At 24.0% G+C, this 26,616-nt stretch overlaps 2 protein-coding genes across 3 annotated transcripts in view; both read left to right on the top strand.

The window, feature by feature from the left end:
• LOC127286339 (WW domain-binding protein 4) overlaps window positions 1–26,616 on the top strand; it is a 58,032-nt gene that overhangs the window by 11,777 nt on the left and 19,639 nt on the right. Inside the window, exon 1 of one of the 2 annotated variants that reach the window (XM_051312734.1) lies at window positions 21,923–22,021. The exons of the other annotated variant lie outside the window; for it this stretch is intronic. The gene's annotated coding sequence lies outside the window, so the exon portion shown is untranslated. Of the gene's footprint in view, window positions 1–21,922; window positions 22,022–26,616 lie in introns of those variants that run through there. 2 annotated transcript variants of the gene reach the window in all.
• Window positions 3–17,555, top strand: LOC127286341 (calmodulin-lysine N-methyltransferase). The gene is made up of 2 exons (XM_051312735.1): window positions 3–1,089; window positions 13,955–17,555. The coding sequence occupies exons 1-2, from the start codon at window positions 433–435 to the stop codon at window positions 14,312–14,314; spliced, it is 1,017 nt and encodes a 338-aa protein (XP_051168692.1). The 5' UTR covers window positions 3–432; the 3' UTR covers window positions 14,315–17,555.

Here is a 26,616-nt window from a genome sequence, read left to right as displayed (position 1 = left end):
AATTGTGACTTGGTGCTTTTCAGTCTCTCCGGTCCCTTCGTCCGTCCTTGTCCTTTTCTCGAGTTATATCTATCTACATAATATTATCGTTTAAAAAAAAAAAAATTTATACTTATAACCAAAAAAAAAAAAAAAAAGTTCTCCGGAGATTCACATAAACACAGGACACACAATATTAAAATAACATGGACGAAGCTGAGAGAAATAATTAAAATTTTCAATAGAATTTTTTTTTTTTAAATTCAAAAAATCGATGACACAAAAGCAATCTTGTGATCTTTCACCAAGAACTCATAATATTGAGGAAATCTTTGGAGAAGATACTGAAAAATTGATCAATTTTAAAGATTATAAAATAATAATTATCATCATCATTATCATTATTATTAGCAGGGACCAATATTTATTAAATTTGAAGAATATCAATAAAACATGTCAACGGAAATTGTTACGATGACCGAAATGAAAAATCATCATCCAAGAAAAATTGCCGATCAACAAAAGGATTCAAGTACAGCGCAAAGAAGATGGCGCCTTCTTGCAAGAGCGTTGAGTCGTTCTCCAGAATTATTTCCCGAAATTGATGATGTCGATGATATTTCAGTGAGAAGATTTACAAGTTTTAATTTATTGAGACCATTGATATTGGAAAATGTTGCCGATACTGAATCATCATGGTATGAATATTCAACAATAATTGACAATGATTTATTTGATGTGCAAATAAGAAAAATTAATAAAAATTTCACGGCAAATGAATTAATTGGTTTCAATAATACGGGAAATGTTTGTGTATGGCCATCGGAGGAATGTTTGGCATATTATTTATTGAAAAATAGAATAATCTGTAGGAATAAAGTTGTATTGGAATTAGGTGGTGGAATGAGTTGTTTGGCTGGTGTTCTTGTGGCCAAGTACTGTAATCCTAGTGGTGTCACTCTCACAGACGGAAACGTGACTAGCGTTGATAATGTCAGGTGCATCGTTGCCAGAAACAGCATGGCAGATTTCGTAAGGTGCGGCGTTGTGCAATGGGCCAGGGCTGCCAATGCACTTAGACAAACCGGAAACAATGGAAATCGAATTAAGGTATACAATAATATATTATTATTATTGTTATTATAATCGAAAAACAAATGAGACGCATTAAAATTTATTTGTTACAATTTTTATTTCACAAAATTTCATTAGGTAAAATTTTCAATTAAACTAATTTTTATTTTTTCGCATTATTTTTTAACCGATTTTCTATGGGATGCACGATTATCCCATAAAAATTATTACATAGTTGGAATTTTCAATTTTGAATAATTTTATTAGATAAAGAGCTCCACACGGAGAGAAGAGTTTCAGTCAATTTGACTATCTATCATACGTTTAGTAACCGATTTTTAATGAGCCAAAAGTTTTGAACGTTCAAATGAACAAAATTTTTTTTTCCAATCTATAAATTATTAAAAATTATAATGTCAATGTAAAATAAAACAGTAAATTAAACTAATATTAAATTAATAATTTCTTTTTAGATATTTAAAACAATATTTTGTAATAAAATTCATATTTAAAGAAGTTACAAAAAAAATTTTGTTCATTTGAACGTTCAAAACTTTTGGTTGATGATTTTTAGTATGTTTTACCTCGCGCTTGTAAGGAACACTATTCGTTAATGTCAAATTCACTATTCGTTTAGTACATGCCAGGCCTCGGATTACACGACTTTTTCGACTTTTACCTACTTTTTTCGACTTATTTTAATAAAATGCGACTTTTTCGACTTTTTTACAAAATTTTAAAACAAAATACGTGTTTTTTAGGATACAATGCAAATCTTCTTTAAATCTTCTTTATTTCAATTATTTAACAAATTTTTAACTAAAATTCTTCACTAAATTAATTATTTTTAATAATTTTAATGAAATTCTTCACAAAATTCAATTATCTTTAACAATTTTTGAATTAAAATTTTTATGAAATTTAATAATTGTTTATAATTTTTAAAAAAAATTAGCAAATAAAATAACAAAAAAAGGTTTAATTCAAAATCAATTGAAATTAAACTGTTTGCAAAAATTTTAATTATTTTTAATAATTTTTTATAATATTCTTCGAAAATTCAATTATCTGAAAGCATTTTGCAATGAAAAAAATTTGAAATTTCAATTTTTGTGTGTAATTTCTAATAAATTCTTCAGTTATTTTCAAAAATTTCAATAGAAATTCAATTATTTTCAAAATTTTAAATTCAAAATCAACTAAAATTCAATTATTTTCCAACGTTTCAATTCAAAATCAATTAAAATTTTATTATTTTCCAATATTTCGATTGAAATTACATTATTTTCAAAAATTGCAATTCAAAATCAACTAAAATTCAATTATTTTCCAAAATTTCAATTCAAAATCAATATTGAAATTTAATTATTTTCAAAAATTTCAATTTAAAAGCTTCTAAAATTTAATTATTTCTAAAAATTTCCATCTAAAATTTTTTGAAATTTAATAATTTCAATTATAACTCTCGTGAAATCAAATTCTTTTTAACGATTTTTATAATATTCTTCGAAAATTCAAAACTATCTCAAACCATTTTTCACTTAAAAAGTTTTCAAATTATTGTATTTTTGTCTGCAATTTCTAATAAATTTTTTAGTAACAGAAATCATGAAAAAATTTTAATTAAAAATCACTTGAAATTTAATTAATTTCAAAAATCTAAATTGTAAATCTTTGAAAATTCAATTACTTTTTGAAAATGTTATCTATAAAATTATTTAATAAATTATTTTTAGTTTTGTAAAATTTAAATTATTGTCTGAAAATTAACCAAATCTTTTGAAATTCAATCATTTCTAAAAATTTCAACTTTAACCTATAATTCTAAATCCGCCATTGTGCCAGGGCTTCCGTTTCCAGTTTCAAATGCCCTTTCGGCTTCGTCCCCAAAGAATCACCCAAAATTTGTCTTACAATTAGTTCAATTGTGAAATATTGGAAATAAATTTTCTGGATAATATTTTTATAGAATTATTCTCATTACAGAATTAATAAAATGAATTTAATTAACATTAGTTATTTAAAGTAAAATATTCATTAACCAATTCAATTTTGTTAAAATAAAAAAAAAATCGACTTTTTCGACTTTTTTTGTGCCTTAAAGTCGATCCGAGGCCTGTACATCTGACAAAATTCTAGTTAATCTTAACATTTGTTTTGTCAATCAAAAAAAAAAAACGAAATTGTTTAGTGACTGTTACTCAGCGCGTAGTTACCTTCACTACACTCTTCTCTCCATATAGCATAATTTATTGGGACCCATTATTATTTTCTAAAAATCATTAGTTAGAATTTTCTGTTTATGGATCTTTATTTGTCATAATTATTTTTGAGCCGAATTTTTATTTGTTCGAATTAGCATTTTGCAGAATTTTCAAGAAACCGATTTTCTATATTACAGAATTTTTATTTGCTCGATTTTTCATTTAACATAATAGTAGGCATTTTAAAGAATTTTTATTGGGTAGAATTTCGTTGTACAGAATTTTCTTTCAGATGAATTTTCATTTGTTCGAATTATTATTTGATATAATTTCCATATAATCGATTTTTCATACTACTAGAATTTTTAATTAACCTAAAAATCATTTAATAGAATTTCTAATTGATAGAATTTTTATTTGGGGTCCGAAAAATTTTATGTATCCTTATATGGGGGTATAGGGGAAGTCAAAATCAGCCAAAATCGTCCTTACGTAATTAATGAATGGACTCTTAACAGATTTTGAAAGTCGAAGAAAAACTTGAAAGTTGTGATAAAATTTTCTGCATTCAATAATTCTAGAGTTTGATGTCATTGAAAATAGGGAAATTTAAAAAAAAAATCTCGAAAAACATATATTTCTAAAAATTTATAATTCAAAAATCTAATTTTCACAATAAAAATGTGAAGAAAATGGTCAAAAACGAGACCCATGAATTTCTCATAAAAATGAATGATTAAAATTTTAATTTTAAATAATTTTATTTGATATACCGTAAGCGTAACTAATTAAATTTTAGACAAATTTTTATTCTTTCAAACTTGTCAAAATTCTACTAATCCTGATTTATAAAGAGTGCAATATATTTTTGGCAAATATTTTATAAAATTTTCTATTATTCTATTCTATTTATTTCTATTTTCTCTTCTATTTCTATAACCTTGGAATTTAAATTTTTGAAAAATTGAGTTGCAAGGATAAAAATTTAATGTATCTAAAATAACGGATCCGATATTTTGAGTTTTTAAAAATTAACTTCGGAATCGATATCATTTCAAAAAATACAATTTTTCACTAAAATTCAAAAATATATATACTGATGTGATTCCTGAGATATATACGTGTATTTTCATTTAAGAGAAAAAAATAAATTTTTAATCTTTCAACATTGAAAGTTTCTTTTATTTAATAAATATGATGGTTGAACCTTTTTCACTATAATTAATCTCAATTTACTAATTTTTTTTTTTAAACTATAAAATTAATTTAAAACTTGTTGAATATAAATAAAATTCAATTCAAACGAATTGAGTAGCTGCCTGCAATAACTCGCCGAGCACTTGGCCGATCGCTCTAACGCCAGTCAAACGTTCAAAAACGTGAAAAAAATGAAAAATCAAAATTTTGATTTTTGAAAAGTGCAATCTTGTAGGACATAAGATGGCGCATCTTTTTTTCATTTGAGTTTTTTTTGTAGATCAAAAAATAGAGTTAATATATGCAAAACACTTAAAAATTTTATTTCACAAATTTCATTCAATTTTTAAACATAAATCATAGTATCTTTGACAAATTTCAATGAATCTTATTGAAAATTAATATACATACGTATTTAGGTCCATAGAAGACGACAACATAATCAAAAATATTAAAATCATCAATTGTTTATTTATAATTAATTGTAAATGAAGACTTGTCAATAATAATGTTTACTTACCTTTGCCGACATAAAGTGTGTGGGGAACTTCAGAGTTGAAGAAACTTCCAGTGAGACATTTGTTTATCATAATGTAAGGAAGTTTTTTGTAAAATTGAAAAACAATTTATCAACAACTTTAGAAAATATAGAACGTTTAAGAAAACATGCGCGACGCGCTAGCGAGTCACCGCGCGGAGAATTGCACACAAGAGTTAAGAAGGACGTTATGTTATGTTGTGATATATTATGTTTTGAAAATGGAGCCAACATACTATCACTGTTGATATGTAACAATACACTAATTTCTTAAAAAAATGAAGAAACAGAAAATAAAGATATACCTTAATATTAATTAATAAAAAACTTATTTGCAAACTGCACAAACAGTACATACAAGCACCAAAATATTTTAAAACTATTGATTATTTAGTAAATATTAAAAAAACAGTTGTTCAAATTTAATTTGCATTTTCATAAAATTAACACATATTTTATTTAAAAAACATTTCTAAGAATGTAGTGACAATATTTGTTTCTGTATTTTTGGTCCTCTACAACTCTTGTTTGCAATTCTCCGCGCGGAGACTCGCTAGCGCGTCGCGCATGTTTTCTTAAACGTTCTATATTTTCTAAAGTTGTTGATAAATTGTTTTTCAATTTTACAAAAAACTTCCTTACATTATGATAAACAAATGTCTCACTGGAAGTTTCTTCAACTCTGAAGTTCCCCACACACTTTATGTCGACAACGGTAAGTAAACATTATTATTGACAAGTCTTCATTTACAATTAATTATAAATAAACAATTGATGATTTTAATATTTTTGATTATGTTGTCGTCTTCTATGGACCTAAATACGTATGTATATTAATTTTCAATAAGATTCATTGAAATTTGTCAAAGATACTATGATTTATGTTTAAAAATTGAATGAAATTTGTGAAATAAAATTTTTAAGTGTTTTGCATATATTAACTCTATTTTTTGATCTACAAAAAAAACTCAAATGAAAAAAAGATGCGCCATCTTATGTCCTACAAGATTGCACTTTTCAAAAATCAAAATTTTGATTTTTCATTTTTTTCACGTTTTTGAACGTTTGACTGGCGTTAGAGCGATCGGCCAAGCGCTCGGCGAGTTATTGCAGGCAGCTACTCAATTGAAACATTTAGAAAAAAATAATAAATTTTAATGAATGGAAAGAAAAATTTCTATAAAAATTATGCTATGTATATAGCCTCATAAAAAAAGTAATCTTCCTGTTAGCGAATTCCTCAACTTGAAAAAGATAACGTCTTTATCTAAAAAAATTTTTTTTACTTTAGGGGCGCATGAATATATGGGGCGCATGATTATGTTCTAAAAATCATTAGTCAGAATTTACATTTTATACAATTTCATTTGTCATAATTAGTTTTGAGCCGAATTTTTATTTGTTCGAATTAGTATTTTGCGTATTTTTCATCAAACCGATTAACTATATTACAGAATTTTTATATAACCAAAAATTCACTTCACAGAATTTTTATTTGTTCGAAGTTTTTTTTTTCTTAAATTTTCATTTAAAATAATAGGCATTTTAATGAATTTTTATTGGGTAGAATTTAATTGCATATAATTTTCTTTCAGATGAATTTTCATTTGTTCTAATTATTATTTGATATAATTTCCATATAACCGATTTTTCATAGTACAGAATTTTTACTTAACTGAAAAATAATTTAACAAAATTTCTAATTGATAGAATTTTCATTTGTCCGAAATTGCAAATGACCGAAACAAACAATCGATAGAAAGATTTTGGCGTTATTTTTAAAATCAACCAATCAAAAATTATCCATAAAATTGTGATTGGTTGATTTTAAAAATCGCGCCGAAATCTTTCTGTCGATTGTTTGTTCGGCCATTTGCAAATTCGGACAAATGAAAATTCTATCCATTAGAAATTCTGTTAAATGATTCTTCGGTTAAGTAAAAATTCTGTATTATGAAAAATCGGTTATATGGAAATTATATCAAATAATAATTAGAACAAATGAAAATTCATCTGAAAGAAAATTATATGCAATTAAATTCTACCCAATAAAAATTCATTAAAATGCCTATTATTTTAAATGAAAATTTAAGAAAAAAAAAAATTCTGACAAATAAAAATTCTGTGAAGTGAATTTTTGGTTATAAAAAAATTCTGTAGTATAGAAAATCGTTTTGATGAAAATTATGCAAAATACTAATTCGAACAAATAAAAATTCGGCTCAAAAATAATTATGACAAATGAAATTTGGATAAAATGTAAATTCTGACTAATGATTTTTAAAACATAATCATGCGCCCCCGAATATATTTTGACATTTAACCGAACTGTCATTTAACCGAAATGCATATAACAAAATTGTCATTTAACCAACCTGACATGTAACAGAACTGTCATTTGACCAATTTTTTTCGACGCGAATTTGAAAATTGGCCAATTAAAAAGTATCATTAAAATTTCGATTGGCCAATTTTGAAATTCGCGCCGAAAAAAGTCGGTTAAATGACAGTTCTGTTAAATGTTAAGTCGGTTAAGTGACAATTTTGTTAAATTTCGGGTCGGTTAAATGACAATTCTGTTATATGCGTTTCGGTTAAATGTCAATTGGGGAATATTCATGCGCTTCTTTTCAAATGCATTTAAAAAAAGCGCGCCTATTTTGACCAATGACATGTAATTATCAACATAACCTTAAAGAAATTTTATTTCTTCACATTCTCTCAATATTACTGAAGGTAATTGTTGTGTATAGAAAATGGGTTCAAAGTTTATTTAGAATTTATTATGTTTCAGGTAATAAATAGCTACTTTTTACTTGCTATATCAATTATTTAGTATCTATAAAGAAATAATTTAGTATATATATATATATATATTAAGAGATAACACTAATTTTGTTGAAAATTATTTCATTTCAAAGCGAAATTTAATAAAATTTACGATCCATTAATTTTTTAATACTTGACGACCATTGTCGTTTATCAAATTTTTAAAATGCAATTTTAATAAATTAATGACTACATTTTTTCTAAAGAAATTTTTTTTTAATTCACCGTTTAAAATATATGCTTAAAAAAACGATATTAAAAAATTATTTAATCGTAGTTACCATTCAATTTTGCTATTGTATTAAATAATTTTCAATAAAATTATAAAGCGTTTCTCTTTTTCTTGATACTGAGAATTCTTAACAATTGGTATAAAAATTATATACCTACTTTGACCAAACCTTTTAAATAAAAAATCTTGAGATCAAAGAGAAAAACAATAATAATTATAAAATTACTTTTTCTATGCGTATAAGAATATCTATTGTCAACGGTTTGAAATTTCCTTACAAGAAATTCAAAATAATCTTTCATATTTAAAAAAAATAAAAATTTATTAATGATCAGTAACAGTAGTTTATTTGATATATAGTTCAAAATAGAACATACAAAGGAGTATCAACATGAGACCGGTGAATAATAACATAATGAATCAATTACAAATAGCAATATGTCTACAAGATTTCAATGATTACAAAATGATTATGTGTTATTATTCATTAGCAGAAGCAATCATTAAATTAAAAATATTAACTATAATAATTTACCATATCATCTGTGCTTTTTTATATTTAATTAATATAAATAATAATAATAAAATAAAGTAAAACAATAAATATTTTTTTCAATTTAAATCAAATGAATAGTATTAAAAATCTACTTACAATTTTTAAAATTGTTTTTTATGTACTATTTTTCCACTTTATTTACTGATGCAATAATTTTTGTTCAACAATGGAAGAATAATTACATAATTGCTTTTTTCAACTTCATAGTATTTTGTAAAATTGATTTACACTTATGCTCTTAAAACTTGCTGTTTGTAATTGTTTGATCAGATTAATCATTATTGGAAAAAAAAAGAATTAAATCACAAACTTTTCGTTTACTTCCATCAACGTTATATATGTAATCTAACTGCACCCACTTCCGGTATTATAAAATACTTGAAATTAATTTCTAAAAGGAAAAAAAAATTTACTTTAAAATTTTATTTTTTATACTATAGTAAATGTTTAAAAATATTCAAGGTTCTTAAAAAATGAAAAAAAATTATGATTTGAAATTATAGAATAATTATGACAATATTAAAATATTATATTAAATATTATTTAATGTTAAATTTAATGATAAATGATATAAATTAAATTGTTATTATAATTTTCAAATCTCGTTTTATTTATTAGTAAATTGAGAAAAATACTGATTCAAAATGAAAATATTTAGGTATATTAAAAATAAAATGTTTTACATTTTCGAAAGATATATATAAAAAGATGGGAAATTTTCATAAAATAAATAGAAGTTAAAAGATATTTTACATATGAAAGTGTATATACTGTGAAATTTAATTAATTTTTGTAATGAAAGTAGAATTGGAAGTTAAGAAGGAAATTTTAACTATGCGTTTGCATATTTCCATTTGCGGTAAACGATTCTGTTGTTTAATTTGGGAAGCTATAATTGAAAGTATATTATACAGCTTTAAATGGTTATATACTTGTTTCAAATTTAATGATAATAGAAAATTTTAATTAGAATTGTTATTTTGTATGTAATTTGATAATATTCATCCTTTCCACATTTAATCTACAATTATTTTACAATTAAATTCATATTTATTATTTAAACATGCTACTGAGTACAATTATTATTATTATTTAATTTAATTAACTATAAATAAAGAATTATTATTTTTTTTTATTATTATTCAATTTTATTTTCGCAGAAATTATCCGCATTTACGATGCTGAAGTACGCAACCGTTTATGATCAACGATTAGAAATCAATTTTTATTTAATACAATTACAAAATTGTTTACCTAAAAAAATATTTTTTTTAAAATTTCTTGATTAATAAAAAAACTACAAGAAATATTTTTCAAGCAAAAAATTATAAAAAATTTTTCATTATAAAAATTTATTTCTTTAAAAATCGTTGGAATTAAAGGATATACAATTCTTTCAACATTGACCTAAATGTCAAATCATTGCTCAAAAATTTTTTTTTTTCAAATAATTATATTATTTTATAATAAACAAAAATGAGGAAATTTTTTTTGGACAAAAAGGTTCAACCATCATATTATACTATGTAAATGAAAGTCAGTTCTTGTTTTTGTTGTTAAAGATAAGGCGACAGTTTTTGTATTATAAATATTATGTATTCTCTAAAGGGTAGACCCTTTATGTAATCTTGGACTAAAAACGAAATTTCCGAAAATTATAAAATGAAATTGTTTAGGTATATATATAAAATTTTGAATTTAGAATTGCAAAATAATTTTATTTTTCGTTATCCGAAATTTGGTCTCTAAAAATTATTTAAAAGACAATTTTTTTTTTTAAGAATTTACAGAAATTTGAAAGGATTTAATTTTATAGAATAAAAACTTGTTTTAATAATTCCATAAAATTTTGATAACATTCGGAGATGAATATTTCCGTACATTAGACTAGTAGAAATTGTTATGACATTGATTTAGTAATTATTGAATTTCTCTTCAGCAAAATTTCTAAAATCACTTAATAAAATTCAATTTTCAGAAATATACATTTTTTAGTTTCAAATTTTTATTAAACAGAATTTTCATTTTACAGAATTTCACTTTACTAACTTTGAATTTTAAAAAATTTCTAATTTAATGAAATATTAATTTATCAGAATTCTCTTTCAACAGAATTCTAAGTGATTCAAATTTTTATAATGCCAGAATCTTCATTTGTCCGAATTTTGTCAAATTTTAATACAAAAAATGATAATTCACCTAAAATTTAATTTTTTTTCACCTTCATGAAGTTGGCGACGACGCTTAGCGTCAAAAAATATTTTTCACGGGACCAAAAGTATCAAATCATTTTTAAAAAAGTTTTGGGTCCACATAATACCTTGAAAAGTATTTCTCAAGGCATTATTTGGATCGAAAATCTTTTAAAAAAATAACTTGACATTTTTAGTCCTGTCAAAAACCGTTTTCGACGCTGAGCGTCGACGCCAACTTCATGGAGGTTTTTTTTTTGTAAAATTCTTTAAAATATAAATTTTAATTAATATGATTTTCATTAATTATAATTTAGGACTCTAAATTTGTAAAATTTGCAATTTTTTTTAAAGACAGGGACCGGTGAAATTTCAACTCATCGAAATTAATGTTGTTAAAGGGTGTCAATTTTTTTCTGGCATTATTTGGGATCTAAAATTATTGTGAATTATCAATATTGAAGAAAAAAAATTGTTGACCATTATAGAAATTTTATTTTTTGAAAATATTAAAATTTTTAAAAATTTATACGATTGATTGTTAAAAATCATGAAAAAAGCCTACAAAAAAATTACCGATAAAAAATAATCAGAATTTTCATTTAACATAATAGACGTTTTTAAGAATTTTTATTGGGTAGAATTTCATTGCATAGAATATTCTTACAGATGGATTTTCATTTATTCGAGTTATTATTTGATATAATTTTCATATAACCGATTTTTCATACAACAGAATTTTTTACTTAACCGAATAGTCATTTAACAGAATTTCTAATTGATAGAATTTTCATTTGTCCGAAATTGCAAATGGCCGAAATAAAAAATCAACAGAAAGATTCGGCGCGATTTTAAAAATCAACCATTCACAATTTTACAAAGCTGAAGTACGCAACGTTTATAATAAACGATTTTTAAAGAAATAATTTTTTAAAATAAAAAATTCTATAATTTTTTGCCTAAAAAATATTTCTTCTAGTTTTTATTAATCAACAAATTATAAAAAAATATTTTTTAGGCAAATAATAATAGAATGTTTCGTTTTAAAAAATTATTTCTTTAAAAATCGTTTATCATAAACGTTGCGTATTTCAGCTTCGTCACAATTTTATGGATAATTTTTGATTGGTTGATTTTAAAAATCGCGCCAAAATCTTTCTATAGATTGTTTGTTTCGGTCATTTGCAATTTCGGACAAATGAAAATTCTATTAATTAGAAATTCTGTTAAATGACTTTTCGGTTAAGTAAAAAATTCTGTTGTATGAAAAATCGGTTATATGAAAATTATATCAAATAATAACTCGAACAAATGAAAATCCATCTCTAAGAATATTCTATGCAATGAAATTCTGCAAAATACTAATTCGAAAAAATAAAAATTCGGTTTAAAAATAATTACATATGACAATTGAAATTTCATAAAATGAAAATTCTAACTAATGATTTCTAGAACATAATCATGCGCCTCGAAATTTCAGCGGTCCCTCGCCTTAAATTTCAAAGAACAGCACTTTTTTCAATTTTCAGATTAGAGTAATTATTTTCTAGAATACTTTTTATAGGCATGCTTTAAGTAATTTTTGAATTTTTAAAGAATTATTTTTTTTTATAAGAAAACTAGAATTCTTTATTTTCTATCGAAATTTTCTATCATAATTTTTTTTTTTGTAAAAATAATGGCGCTGCGTAAAATTAGCAAAAATTTTGTCATTTAAAAATTTGAATCACTTAAAAATTTGATTTAATGAACGTTCTTGTAAATTTAATTTTTGTCAAATTAGAATTCGTTTAAATAAAAAAAAAAAAATTGTGTAAAGAGAAATACTGTAAAATAAAAATTTTACCAAAATTAAAATTCGATACATAAAAATGATGTAAAGTAAAAATTCGTTTAAGAAATTATGTCAAATACTAGTTTTCTAGAATAAGTTTCATAAAATTTTTAAGAATTTCCATGGTAGTTCCTTAAAATTTTTCTGATAATTCCATTAAATTTTCATTGTCATGTCAGTGATGTGATATGATACAAAATTGGAACAATGTAACTATACATTTTATATAGAATATAAAAATAGAAGAAGTATATAAATTTTTTATTTATTTAATTTTTGATACAACTGGAAATTGAAGATAAAAGTCTGACATTCCGAAAAATTGGATTTATTTTTTTTTTTTTCTGTTACTAAGGTGTGAAATAATAATTATTTATTTCAATAATATTGAATTTATCACTTGGTGAGTGTATATTAAAGTCGTTAAAATTTATCAATCTTCCAAGTAAATTGTAATATTTGAAAAAAGGAAAATAAAAAACGATCCCTTTTCTTAACGTTTCGACAGCACAGCTGTCCTCATCAGAAACTAAAAAAATTGTTTTTTTTATTAAAAAAATATTAAAATAACAATAATTTACAATTACTATAGTTAATTAATTTATAAAATTTTGAATATTACCGAAAAAAAGTCTGTGACTTCTGTTCAGTGTTCACTGACAAACAAAATCACAAACAATTTTTCATATAATACGGATTTGACAAACGAAAAGGTAGTTGTACATTCTTAGGTCATTGAACTCGTCGTAGTTGTATACAGATTATGACGTTTCAAGTGTAATTGTATTGATAGAAACTCATCTATGAAAAGTAAATTAATAAACTCTATTATTTGAATTTATAATTAGAAAAGAAGTTTATATAGTTTTTGTTCAAATTTTTAATATCATTCTTTTTGTTAAGATGTTTCTTTTGTAGCCCTATATGTATCATTTCAGAGATGACTCTTTTTGGGCAATTTTGTTCATTGTCGAGAATTGAACAACCATCCCAATCAAAATCGTGCTTAATACTTTGTTTATGTGTCGCAATAACATTTGTTTTTGCTTTTTTATGTTCATTAATTCTCACACCAAGCATTCTCTTTGATTCATCCACATAGCTCGCAGAGCAATCCTTACATTTAATTTTATAAACACAGTTTGTTTTTTGGTTTTCATTTGCTGTGCTGTCGAAACATTAAGAAAAGGGATCGTTTTTTATTTTTTATTTTCCTTTTTTCAAATATTAGAATTGACTTGGAAGATTGATAAATTTTAACAACTTTAAAATAATTATTTATGTATATATGTCAATTTGAATCGTAATTTTTGACACAGTCTTGGGATGCAGAGGCTGTGGATGAATCACGAAGGACAGATGGTCTTTATGACATTATTTTGAGTGCTGATTGTCTTTTCTTTGATGACGCTCGACTTGACCTAGTGGAGACAATTTACGGATGGTTGGCGGAAGATGGAATCGCTCTTGTAATGGCTCCAAGAAGAGGGACAACATTCCAAAGATTCGCCGAAGCAGCCCTAAAACGTGGTTTTCTAACTCGTCAAACTGAACACTACGATGCCAAAGTTTGGTCCCGACACTTGGAACTACTCGAGCATAATCACGAATACTGTCCTGATTTGCACTTTCCCATTCTCCTTGAACTCACCAAACAAAAGAACACTCCACCAGGATGATGATAATAATGATGATGATAATGATCTCAAGTTCAAGAATTTTGTTTCTGAAGAAAAAAAATTCTTGAAAATTAAACAATTCTCTGAATTAAAAAATTACAAAGATTATTTTTATCTCTTGCTATAATTTTTAAAATCTATGAAATTTTCATCAACTTTGACGAGGGACATATTTCAAAGAGAATGAAAATCGAAATATGTTTTCTTTCGTTACCTGAAATTTTTACGATTGATAATTGATTAGTTTACAGAAAATATTCGTTGGTAAAAAAAAAAGTTTAAATAATGGTTTCTGAATGAAATTTCAAAATTTAAAAAACTGACAATTTTGAAATTAATAAAATTACAAATTTCATAGCTTTCTTTATACTGTAATTTTTATTAATTAATTAAAAAGTTAAAAATTGAGAAAGCTGGGTAAAAAGTTAAAGGGCGATTTTGCAGATGGAACGTAAATTGAAAATATTGTTTTCATCTGATTTGAAATATTATTTTCTTAAGAGATAATAAGTTGAGATTTTTTTTTTTTCTATAACCTAGTTCAAGATTGTGATCTAGTGTTTAATTATTATTATATCTAGATAAGAATTTTATTTTCTTCATTTATTATATTTACAAATAAATTGTGAGATTAATGGTGCTGATTTATAAAGTTAAGGATTATTGATGAATCGATAGAAAGTTTTGGTGATTTTAGGAACAAATGAGATTTCTTGTTATTTGAAAACTATAGGTAGGTATATTTATAAAGTTGAATTTAAAGACAATTTTCAACTGATGGAAAATATATTAATTTTTTTTCTATTTATATAAGAGTTCTTAAACGATTTACTATTTAGGATATGTGAACAAAATCTTTTGATTTTTAGTGGCTTTTTTGTAAATATATTTGGGGTCAAAAAATTTCTTAGTGTTGAAGTTAAAAACTTTTTCTCAAATTCAGCCTAGAGAATTTCGTTATTATTATAATAGGAAATCTAAATATAACAAAAACTATTGTATTTCATACAATATTTTTTTTAATTATAGAATCAAAATTTTGACATTTCTTGAAATTAAATTTATTCAATTTATTATAATATTTATAACAAGTAAACTGCATAAATGTTAATATAATATTCTCAAAGTGATTTTTATGGTCTTTTTACGGATTTCATGTTAAGAATAAAAATTTAAAAAAAAGAAATTTTATTAGTAAATTTTGCAAAAGTGACATTTTTTTTCATAATTCCTATAATTTCAATTAATAATTGGATTATAAATTTCAAAATTGAAAAAAAAAATGAATTATCATTTTCAATTAAAAGACAAATTTCTCGGAAAATTAAAATTTTTCTTTTATATAATTAATTAGGTATATAATAGAATCTTCTTGTTAAAAATTAAGTTTCCTTCAAAAAATTCAATTTTTTTCAAAAAATTGATCTTTTTTTTTCTAAAGATTGAATTTTTGTCTCAAAATTAATTTTTTCTTTTCACAAATTGAATTTTCTGTCAAGAATTAAATTTTCTTAAAAAATTAGAACTTTGCTTTCTTAAAATTGAATTCTTTTTCTGAAACAAAAAATTTTCTTTTCACAAATTGAATTTCTTTTTTTTTAATTCGAATGTTATTTTAAAAAATTAATTTTTTTTGTTAAACAAATTTTGTTCACAAATATTATTATTATTTAGAAATTAAATATTCTTTTCAAAATTATATTTTCTTCAAAAAAATTTAAATTTCTGTCAAAAATTAGAATCTTATTTTTTAAAATTGATTTCTTATATTTAAATAAAAATGTTCTTTTCATAATTTGGATTTTTATTTTAAAATTCAAATCTTCTTGGAAAAAACTTAAATTTTCTTTCTTAAAATTGAACTTTCTTTTTTAAATATTACATTTTTGCTCTAAATGGCAATTTTTTTCAAAAGGTATAAAATATTTCCCCCCCTCCCCATTAGGCAATAATTTCTTCTTATTCAAAAAAAAAAAAATTTCTTTTTTACATCGTAGAGAATTTATAATTTTATTTTCGATTTTTTTGTAATATATCTAATTATACCTAGGAATTCCGTCTATTTGTAATTAAAATAAAATTTTGCAATTTGATGAAAAGATTTTGTACATATTAACAGGTGTGAAAATTGCGACATTTTGATCGCATATGAACTCTATATTAGGAAGGTATTTTTGAACTCTCAGGATCTTGAAGCGTCGCGACGCTCAGATACATAATAATAATAATAAAAAGCTGAGTAAAGACTTGAGGAGGAAAGAGAGAAAAAGAGAGCAAAGTGTCTCCTCGATTTTTAACATCTCAGAGCCGCACGATATTTTTAGGAAAAACCACTTACTTCTAATGTTCTATTAAATCCTAGTCAAGGTCATTTATTGACATGGTTCCATTTGACATGGTTCCATCGTGTGCCAGGAAGATATCGCCTGCTACACATAGCTTTACTATCGATTAAGTTCTTCCCTTCAAAAAAAAAAAAAAAAAAAAAAAAAAAAAAAAAAAAAAAAAAACTATATTTCTCTAAATTAACAACGACTGTTGCTCCTTTATTTTCCGAATGAAACTGATGTAGAAATCTATTTTTCTCTAATTTCTTTCAACTTATACGTATATTATTATAGGCAGAAGCAATCGATTATGAATAAGACAAAAAATTTGTATTAGAAAAATATTTTTTTCCTCATTTTTTCTAATTTCTTTTATTTAAATGTTTATTTTATTTTTTTTTTTTTGTTGGAGGAAAGCTTTTGATTTGTAGTTTGTGAATTTTATCTTATTGCCAAGTCGTTCCCTCCCAAGGACCAATCTAGTTAAGCCTAGTCAAATGTACTTTATAGAAAGAAAAAAAATCATTGTTAGATGAGAGATTATGAAAAGTTGTAAATAAACTAGATAACCAGAGAGAAAAAAAAAGAGAGAGAGATTGGCTCTAATGGAGATAGACGAGAGAGTATATTTCGAGTGAATATTGTAAATATAGAAATATTTATTTTCAGCTGACTATTTTGCATGAATCATAAATATATTGTATATTCAGAAAAAAAGACGTGTTGCCATATATATTATGTTATTAATGGCTATGTTATTTTGTTAATAAGTTCAATATATATATGTATATATTAAAAACCTGGAATTCACATATCATACTTTGCTTTTTTATTTTCTAACACAATTTGATCATAATAATATTCGACAAATGTTAAAAATGCCTGAAATTTAATAAAATGCAGTCCGTTTTTGATATTCGACTTTTTTTTTGAATATCCTTTCCTAATGTTAGAAAAAGAATAATTTTTTTAAACAAGAAGATTATTTGTTTTACAATTCAATATTTTTATTCAAATAAATAAATTCAATTTTTTATTTAAATAAATTAATTGAATTATATTTTTTTACAATGGGGCTTTCCATAAGAAATTTTTATTAAATTTTTTTTTTCGAAATCTTTATGAAAAATATGAAAAAAAAAGTATTTTTTATTTCTTTATTTGACGCATGAATATGTTGTAAAAATCATTAGTAAGAATTTTCATTTTATGGAATTTTATTTGTCATAATTATTTTTTGATCCGAATTTTTTATTTGTTCGAATTAGTATTTTGCAGAATTTTCATCAAAACGATTTTCTATATTACGGAATATAAATTTTCTTTCAAATTAATTTTCATTGTTCAAATTATTATTTGATATAATTTCCATATAACCGATTTTTTATACTACAGAATTTTTACTTAACCGAAAAATCATTTAATAGAATTTCTAATTGATAGAATTTTCATTTGTCCGAAATTGCAAATGACCGAAAAAACAATCGACAGAAAGATTTCGGCGCGATTTTTAAAATCAACCAATCAAAACTTATCCATAAAATTATCCCCATTTACCCCAAAATTTAGAAAATTTCCTAAAATTTGGGGTAAATGGGGACAGCATAGTTTCTAAGAAAGTTTTAAGAAAAAAGTTTCCTTAAGTATATTACTGTATTAAGGGAAGAAAAAACTTGAAAAAATTTATATTAGGTACATAATAGTTGAACCAATTGAAATTTTTTTATTTTAGTATTTTGTCTCGCATTTAAAAAAAACAGACTTAAAAATCATACCAAATTTTTTTCTTATTCCTTATGCCTCCCATAACAGAAATTCACTTAAATTTTTGATTTTTGTTAATTTGGTTAATAATGACAAGCTGTCTCCATTTACCCCAAAAATTTAAAAACTCCGGGTAAATGGGGACAGTTTGTCATTATTAACCAAATTGATAAAAATCAAAAATTCAAGTGAATTTCTGTTGTGGGAGTCATAAGGAATAAGAAAAAAATTTGGTGTGATTTTTAATTCTGTTTTTTTTTAAATGCTCGACAAAATACTGTAACAGTTTGACTTTGATTTTCAAGTTTTGTATGCATTGAGCGATAACTTTTTTTATCTTGCTGCCAATTGTCAAGATAAAAGCTTGGCAATACTCAAAACCTCTTGCAGGTGATCTGAGGTTAAAATATTGACGTTGAACTTAATTTTAAAACTGTAAATTAAGCTCCAAAACTTCTTGTCCCCATTTATCCCAAATTGGGATCTGACATTCGTACACATGCCATCTGGTGTTGAAAAATGTAACTAGTTTTGGATAACTATTTGCGTCACTTGCAATTGTAGCTCCGCTGTCATTGTTAATTATTTTATTATTATGAATGAAGCTACATTTTTACCGCGTGAGAAATCTTCCTGCAGAATTAAGTGTTCTGTGAGAGGCTGTGGCAGTACTGTAGCGAAAAATTTAAGCGTAATTTTCCATAAATTTCCGAAACCAAAACAACGAGTAGTGGATGTGAAAAATACGTTCGATAATTTTGAAAAAGTCGATCAATTAAAGGCCTGGAAAAATGCTTTAAAAATAAACAGTATAAAGCCTTCTATGAGAGTATGTTCTCTGCATTTCAAAAGAAGTGATTACATTTTGCCATGTAAGTTTAAGATTTTAAAATTTGGAGGTTATATAATCTTTCATATTACCCGTGCATGTGAACATTTTGAAAGTTAATTTATCACTGTAAAAACGGATAAATTAATTTTTTTTTCACTTCTTGTTAACAGACTTTCATAATGAAAAATGAAATACATACATTTATAAATTTTCATATAATTACATGAAATATAAAGGAAAATAAAATATTTTTCTTGCACATGTATCGCTGGATTTGAGAAAATAATTTGTATAAAAATAAGATTTCTTTTATATTTTTATTCATGTTTGTAAATAGGAATGTAAATAGTAATTTTGTGTTAAAAAAATTCACTTATACATTTATTAAATTAAGCAATATTTTTTAAACGATTTTAAAAACGATTTTTAAACATGCATCCCATGTTATTCCCATGTAAATTCACTAAAAGTGTTACCCAATTTACGCCATATTGCTTTAGGCCCCGCCCCCATGTCAGATCCCAATACATATTTTCTTAATTTTTAATAAAGATTCTGAAAAAAATATCCCAGTCAAAAAAAAAGTTTTTAAATAAAAATCTCATATCCCCACATTTATAATTCATTAAAATTTTGTTTTTATTTTTAAAGTAAATAAATTTAAATTATTTTTTTTTGTAAATAAATAAATTTAATATAATTTTTATTAGCATTTTATTTATTCTTCTATGTAAAAATCGAAAAAAGTCTAAAGGATATTTAGCCATTTTTGAAGAGCACTTCCGCTTCATCAGATTTTCACCCTTTGGGTAAGCACATTTTATGGTTCCATGACTGTGGGAAATTTTAGTTTCTTTTTTTTATATATATATACATAGATTATATAGTTCAATTGAATCGAGATATAAAATAAATTTTTTACTAAATTAAAAAATCAATGATGCTGTATTTTTTTTTTTTTTTTTTTGATTCTGATAAAAACATTTTTTTTTAATTGATTTTTTTCAAATTGATTATTATAATTATTGAGTTTTTTTCACGATTATTTGTAAAACATCATCGCGTGTACGTTTTAAGATATGACGACATATATATTTATAGGTTAAAACCATAAAAATCACACTTCTATTATATTTTACAGGCTATAAACAATGAGAAACTTTGTTTTAACATTAGCGTTTGCAATTTTTTTTATTAAATTTTTAATTTTTCAAAATTTACGATGCAATAAAAGTTAAATGAAAATTTATATTTGTCAATCATTTTCTTTTTTGTTCTGAAAAAAATGTGAACTATTTTTGTAATGAAAAGTTTTTTCTTTAATTTTTTTTTATTAAATCATTATTTTAATTTGAATAATTATTTTTAATTACAATAATTTTATGATTCTACACATAATATTGCCAAATTTTTCCATTACAAAATTAAGGTAAAAAAAAAAAATTTAAGCCTTATTTATATTTCTTTGTGATTAGTGGCAAAGTTCATATATAACTTTATTAATGTTTTTTATTATTATTATTATTCTATTTTTAATGATTATGACTACTTTTAGTTTGCATATATATGTATATATATTTTTTTTGACGACTTTATTCAATTTATTTTTACGTTTCTATTTTATTATATGATTATTTATTTTATTACAAAAATAAAATTAGTTCGTTTATATTTTGTATAATAAAAATAATTATATTTCTAAAAGTAGGGAGAAAATAAATTTTTTTTTTTTTGTCAAAAGCAGAATAATTGGCATTTTTTAATTTACGATGAAAGAAATAGAGTGAAAAAAAATGATTTAGACTTTTTTTTTTATTGAGAAAAAAATTCAAGATTATTGCCTAGGTCAGTCTAAAGCGTTGAATGGCTCACGTTTCATTTTTTTTTTTATAGACTAATAATAAAACAGAAAAGATGCCTTCATCTTCAGCTATAGTAAATTTACATCGCAAAATCTTGAAATCATATTAAATTTTTTTTATACCTATTTTAAAAAATTTTCAAGGTTTTAAAAGTTTTTTTTTTTTTTTGTTAAATGAAGATTTTGTATTATATATGAGTGGAAAAATTGAGCAAGTAGTTTATCTGGATTATCTGGATATTCATGGATTATTTTCTTTTGTAACTATTTGCTGTTATTTTTTTGTGGCTTCTTCTTATGTAAGAATGAAGATTTCATGGAATAATCGTATTTATTTGATAATTCAATTTTTACGTGTGAAACTTTTTTCAAAAAAAAAAAATTTGTTATTTGAAAATTTTAAAAAACGATTTATTAATTTAAATTTAAAAAAATACATTAAAGTACCATTTTTATTTCAATTTTTTTAAAAAAATATTTTATGTCATTAATGAATAATTATCTAATAATTATAATTAATAAACTATAATTAGTTAGTAAAAATAATAATAAAATTTATAAATTTATTATTATTATTATTTAAATGAATAATAATTCCGTAAATCGGAATTAGTATAAAAATTTTAAAAGCAATGCAATTTTAAAAGTGTGTAAAATTTTAAAGTCCAAAGATATTTTTTTTGAGATTTGAAGGAAAATTCATTTTCATTCACGACTCATATTATATTGTTAATAAAGCTTTGTTGGCTACGGAATTGTGATAAAAATTGACCGGACTCGCGTAAAAGCTTGTCAGTCGTAAAATCTGCAGCTGTTTAACTTTTCAGTGCCAAGTGTGTTCTTCTGTTCACGGAAATAAGCTGAAATCGCAAATCCTCGTCAAACCACACGGATTTGCGCGACTTCACTCTTCGCGAGGAAAAGTGACAAATTTTGTCGTTACTTTACATTTTTTTTTTTTTGTTTTTTTTTAAATATATAATTAAAAAGCTGTAAAGTTTTTTCTTTTATTTTACAAAATGTGTAATACTTTATTTGCTTCAAGTATATTATATATATATTTTTTTTATTTTAACAGATATTTCTCCGAACAGAAAATGATAAAAACAACAAATTTTGCAAATAAAATTACAAACCTTCTCGGCTCTCAAAGAATTCTTGATTTATAACGCGCGCTTAAAGTGAAACAGGCACTTTACAAAAGAGGCGAGAAAAATATTGTCTTTTGATGGAATTGAAGAAATGAAATTCAAATAAAAGAAAATGTCATGATGTTAAATGGGAAAATATTGAAAGTTGTCATGTCGCGTACGCTCCATTTGGTTTCATTTTTTTTCTTTCTGTAAAAAACACTTTCAATTGGAATTTACAGATCACTAAAGTTTAAAACGTTGACAATTTTGAATTGTAGAATCCTTATAATATTCTTTTTTTGATTTTTAATCTGATATGTTAAATTTATAAATTAACGAATTTTTTATTTTTATTATTTTTATTATGTATAATTATTATTATTATTATTATTTTAATGTAATAAAAAACAAATATCAAAAAATCTATTAAATTATTATGAAATTTGAGAAATTATTTTCAAATTTTTTAATAATTTTTATGATGGCCTTGAAAATAATCCAATTGAATTCTTTAAAACCTGATGTGAGCGTCTTTACTTAGAATAAAAGAGAATTCTTTAAAAGTTCAAGTAGACAGTCAACCCTCGCAAACTGACGAGTTTTTCCACGTGACTCGCTTTGTACACTGTCGAAAGAAATCAGCGCGCGCATCAGTGTGCAGGACCGTCAAATTGTGGGATTTTAAAAGGGCGCATAAATTAAATTAGTTAAAATTTTATTTCAAAACAATTTTATTACATAAATATTTTTATATTTTTTTTTTATTATATTAAACGAATGTTTATTAAACAGAATTTTTACATCATTGAATTATAATTGTTATTTAAAAGTATTTCTATTTACTGAATTTGATTTAATAGAATATTTTTTTACTGAATATTTAGAGAATTTTTCAATTTACATAATTTTTCTTTACCCAACTGTTTATTTAAATAATTATTCTAATTTAACACAATTTTAATTTAACAGAATATGTACTTATTCAACACAATTTTAAATTAGTCAGTTTTTTTAAATGCAAGAATTTCTAATTCACCGAATCTTTATTTTTACGAATTTTATATATACAAGAATTGTTAATTGATAGAACTTTTAAAACGTAAAATTTTCATTTGACCAAATTTGCAAATGTTCGAACCAACCAGAATGATGACAGAATGATTTTGCGAGAATTTTAAAATTGACCTTCCAAAAATTACCAATAAAATTGTGATTTGTCAATTTTAAAATTGGAGCGAAATCTTTCTGTTGGTTGTTTGTTCATCAGACAATTACAATTTCGGTCAAATAAAAATTCTGCATTTTAAGGAAGTTCTCTCGCAAACAGAAATGACGAAGAGTTAATTATCAAACTTGATAAACTGATAGATAATTGTTTAAAGAAGATGTAGTTAAATTTTTAGAGGTCTAGGTGGATTTTGACAAAAGATATAAATAATTTTCTCTTTTCACATTTAACACGGGTTCTTAAGGGAAATTGAATTTTTTGGTCTGAAATCTCAAATTGTGAAAAATCTGACGAAAAGATATTACTGGAACTTTATATACATAAAGTTTAATAGCCAATGTTCACTTACTTTTAATAAAATTGATCAGACCTGGCTTAGGAGACTCACAATTAATTATTTTGTTTAAAAAAACACCGTATTTTGACAATCAGAAATTACTTAGCACAACGCTTGGCAACGTTGCGTCTTGTAGGTTAGGTATAGAAACAGCGCGAAATTTGAAAGTAATATAAGTAGTATATACATATAATAGTATATTCTTCAAAGATTCGTAATAATGAATAATAATTTGAATTTGCTTATAAAAAATTAAGATTTTTAAAATAATAAATCATTATTATTATTATTTAACGAAAATAAATCAAACAATAGCAGACGACACGAAACGGAACGGGGGAAATATAATCCAACGTTGCCAAGCGTTGAGCTAGTACTACGTGATACAAATGAAAACTTAAATGGGCATTGATTTGACTAACGTTGGAGGGGGAGAACTTCCTTAAGAATTTACCAAATAACAATAAAATAAAAATTCTTTGAAATAAAGATTCGGTGAATTAGAAATTTTTTAATTTAAAAAATGAACTCACTTAAAATTATTATATTGAAAAAGTCAGAGTGTCCAGCGGTCAGCGAAGTCATGGAAAAGTCAAGGAATGGCAGGGAATTTAATTAAAAGTCAGGGAACTTTTTAAAAATTTGCCAAAAAGGAACATTTTTATGAATTTTTAAAATTTTTTCGGTTTAAGAAAAAGTTTATAATGCTAATAAATAAAATGTTGTTTATTATCTTAAAAATACTTTAATATTTGATACTTTTCAATTTTTGTAATATTAAATATTTATTAAAGAAAAATTGGAAAAAGTTTAGAAAAAAGTCAGGGAATTTCAGGGAAAAGGCATGGAATTTTTTTTGTACTTCTTGCTGGACACACTGATAAGAATTCTGCTAAATTAAAATTTGATTGAATTAGAATTATATAATTAAACAATTGGGTAAACAAAAATTAAGGTGGGTGGGGGGTCAACATAACATCAAAAACCTGTAAAAACTAAAAAATTGTTTTTAACGCAAACAAAAATATAATAAATATTAATTTTAAACAATTTTAGAAGATCTAGATTTACTCCTTTAGAAAAAAATTATTTTTTTCCAAAATATTTTGTCAATAATTATTTTTTTTAACATTTAGTTTTTTTTCTTTTAAATCAGACAAAAATTGTAATTTTTAACCATGAAGTTAGTATAAGGAGCACTCACTACCGTTAGAGGGATATGGCCTATTGTAGTATAGAAAAAAATGTTAGAGGCTTGAATAAGTCAACAATGACGCCTCTAGCGGAAAAGCGAAATACTGCAGAGTTTTCAATATGGCTGCGTCCATTGACGTCTGCTCGCGAATAGTAAACAATCGTGAAACAATCTCATAACGCAATAAAAGTTTAAATTTATACAGAACATTAATATCGTGATTAATATCTGGCGATAGTGTAAAAGCATATAGTGCAAACGTGGTAAGTTTGTGTTTATTTAAATGAATATATTTTTGAGTTAGACTGTTTGAAAATTTCTAATTACATTTTATTAAAGAAAAGTGTATGTAGTATAAGTTATAAATTATACAAAAATTCATTGATTACCATATGTATTAAAAAAATAAATACTTTATGTCAATTGTACATACGTACATATATCTATGTACCACGTGGCCTGTAATATAATAAAACACGTCAAATTTTGTCCAACTTCAGAACCAAGAACCAGACTATATACTTTTCCGAAGCATTTTAACGTGTTGAATCCGAATCTAACCTTACAATTGACGTCTCGTTCTAATTTAATTTATGCGGGATATTCAGGCACCCTTTTAAAATCCCTCATTATGACAGCCCTGTAAACAGATGCGCGCGCTTATTTCTCAACACTAAACGAAGTTTAAAGAGTGGGAAAATTTCGGCAATTCGTCCATGTGCGAGAGTTAGAGAATAATTCCTGATTTAAATCATCATAATAAAAAAATAGTAATTATTTATTTATATTAAATAATTATATTATTAATATTAATTAATGAAACTAAAAATTAATTATTATCATTATATTATTACTATCAATTTGAACAGAGATGACAAAATATAAAAAATGTATCATTTTTGGAAGTGTAATAAAAATGAGATGAATTTATAATATTATATGTACGTGTCGAACTCAGGGTTTGACTTTTGGATATATATTAGTAAACGGATGATCTGGGTCAATGAGATGTGACATATTTCGTATTTTTCGTATTCCTTGGCACTAATAATCGCTAAGAGCAATTTTCATCGTTGCCAACAAAATATCGTAGCAAGCGTCTTGAAAGATTCGCTGATAAAAAAGAACCTTGTGCAGCGTGCACACCTCGCAAGCAATCGGCAAAATTAAAAAAAAAAAAATATCAAACATGTCACACTAAAACATCTAATTTCATTTTTGAATTCTTTCTTCTTCTTTTTCTATATACCCAAAATGACACTTATTTATCTAAAAAAAAAGAAAAATTAAAAAATAAATGTTTTCTTTTATTTTACAAATCTACATTAGTATGATCGCGTTTTTCATTTCATATTGAACATACATAATTTTTAATTTGCAATTAACCTAATTAAATTTGCGTTGTTTAATAAATAATAATCCATTACTAATAATAAGTACATATTTTTTATGTTTCTATATAGTATAATTGCTGCTTATTAAATTATTTTACAATATTATTATATGTATTAATTAATAATAAAATTGTTTAATATAAAAATTTGATTGATATTATAATGAAATAAAAAATTAATAAATGAAAGAAATTTCAGTTGCGTATAATTAAAGAGAACATTTATTATTAT

This window comes from Leptopilina boulardi, unplaced genomic scaffold (assembly GCF_019393585.1).
Source record: "Leptopilina boulardi isolate dan_hultmark-lab unplaced genomic scaffold, ZJU_Lbou_2.1 LbouV2_352, whole genome shotgun sequence".
NCBI classification, from domain to species: domain Eukaryota; kingdom Metazoa; phylum Arthropoda; class Insecta; order Hymenoptera; family Figitidae; genus Leptopilina; species Leptopilina boulardi.
Note: the sequence above shows the minus strand (reverse complement) of the source record. Positions and strands in the feature narration are given on the sequence as shown.

Excerpts from the sequence above, each read along its gene's own strand:
- LOC127286341 (XM_051312735.1), top strand. The coding sequence starts at position 433 with ATGTCAACGGAAATTGTTACGATGACCGAAATGAAAAATCATCATCCA. Across the intron at positions 1,090-13,954 it reads ACAATGGAAATCGAATTAAG|TCTTGGGATGCAGAGGCTGT; the intron begins GTATACAATAAT and ends TTTTTGACACAG.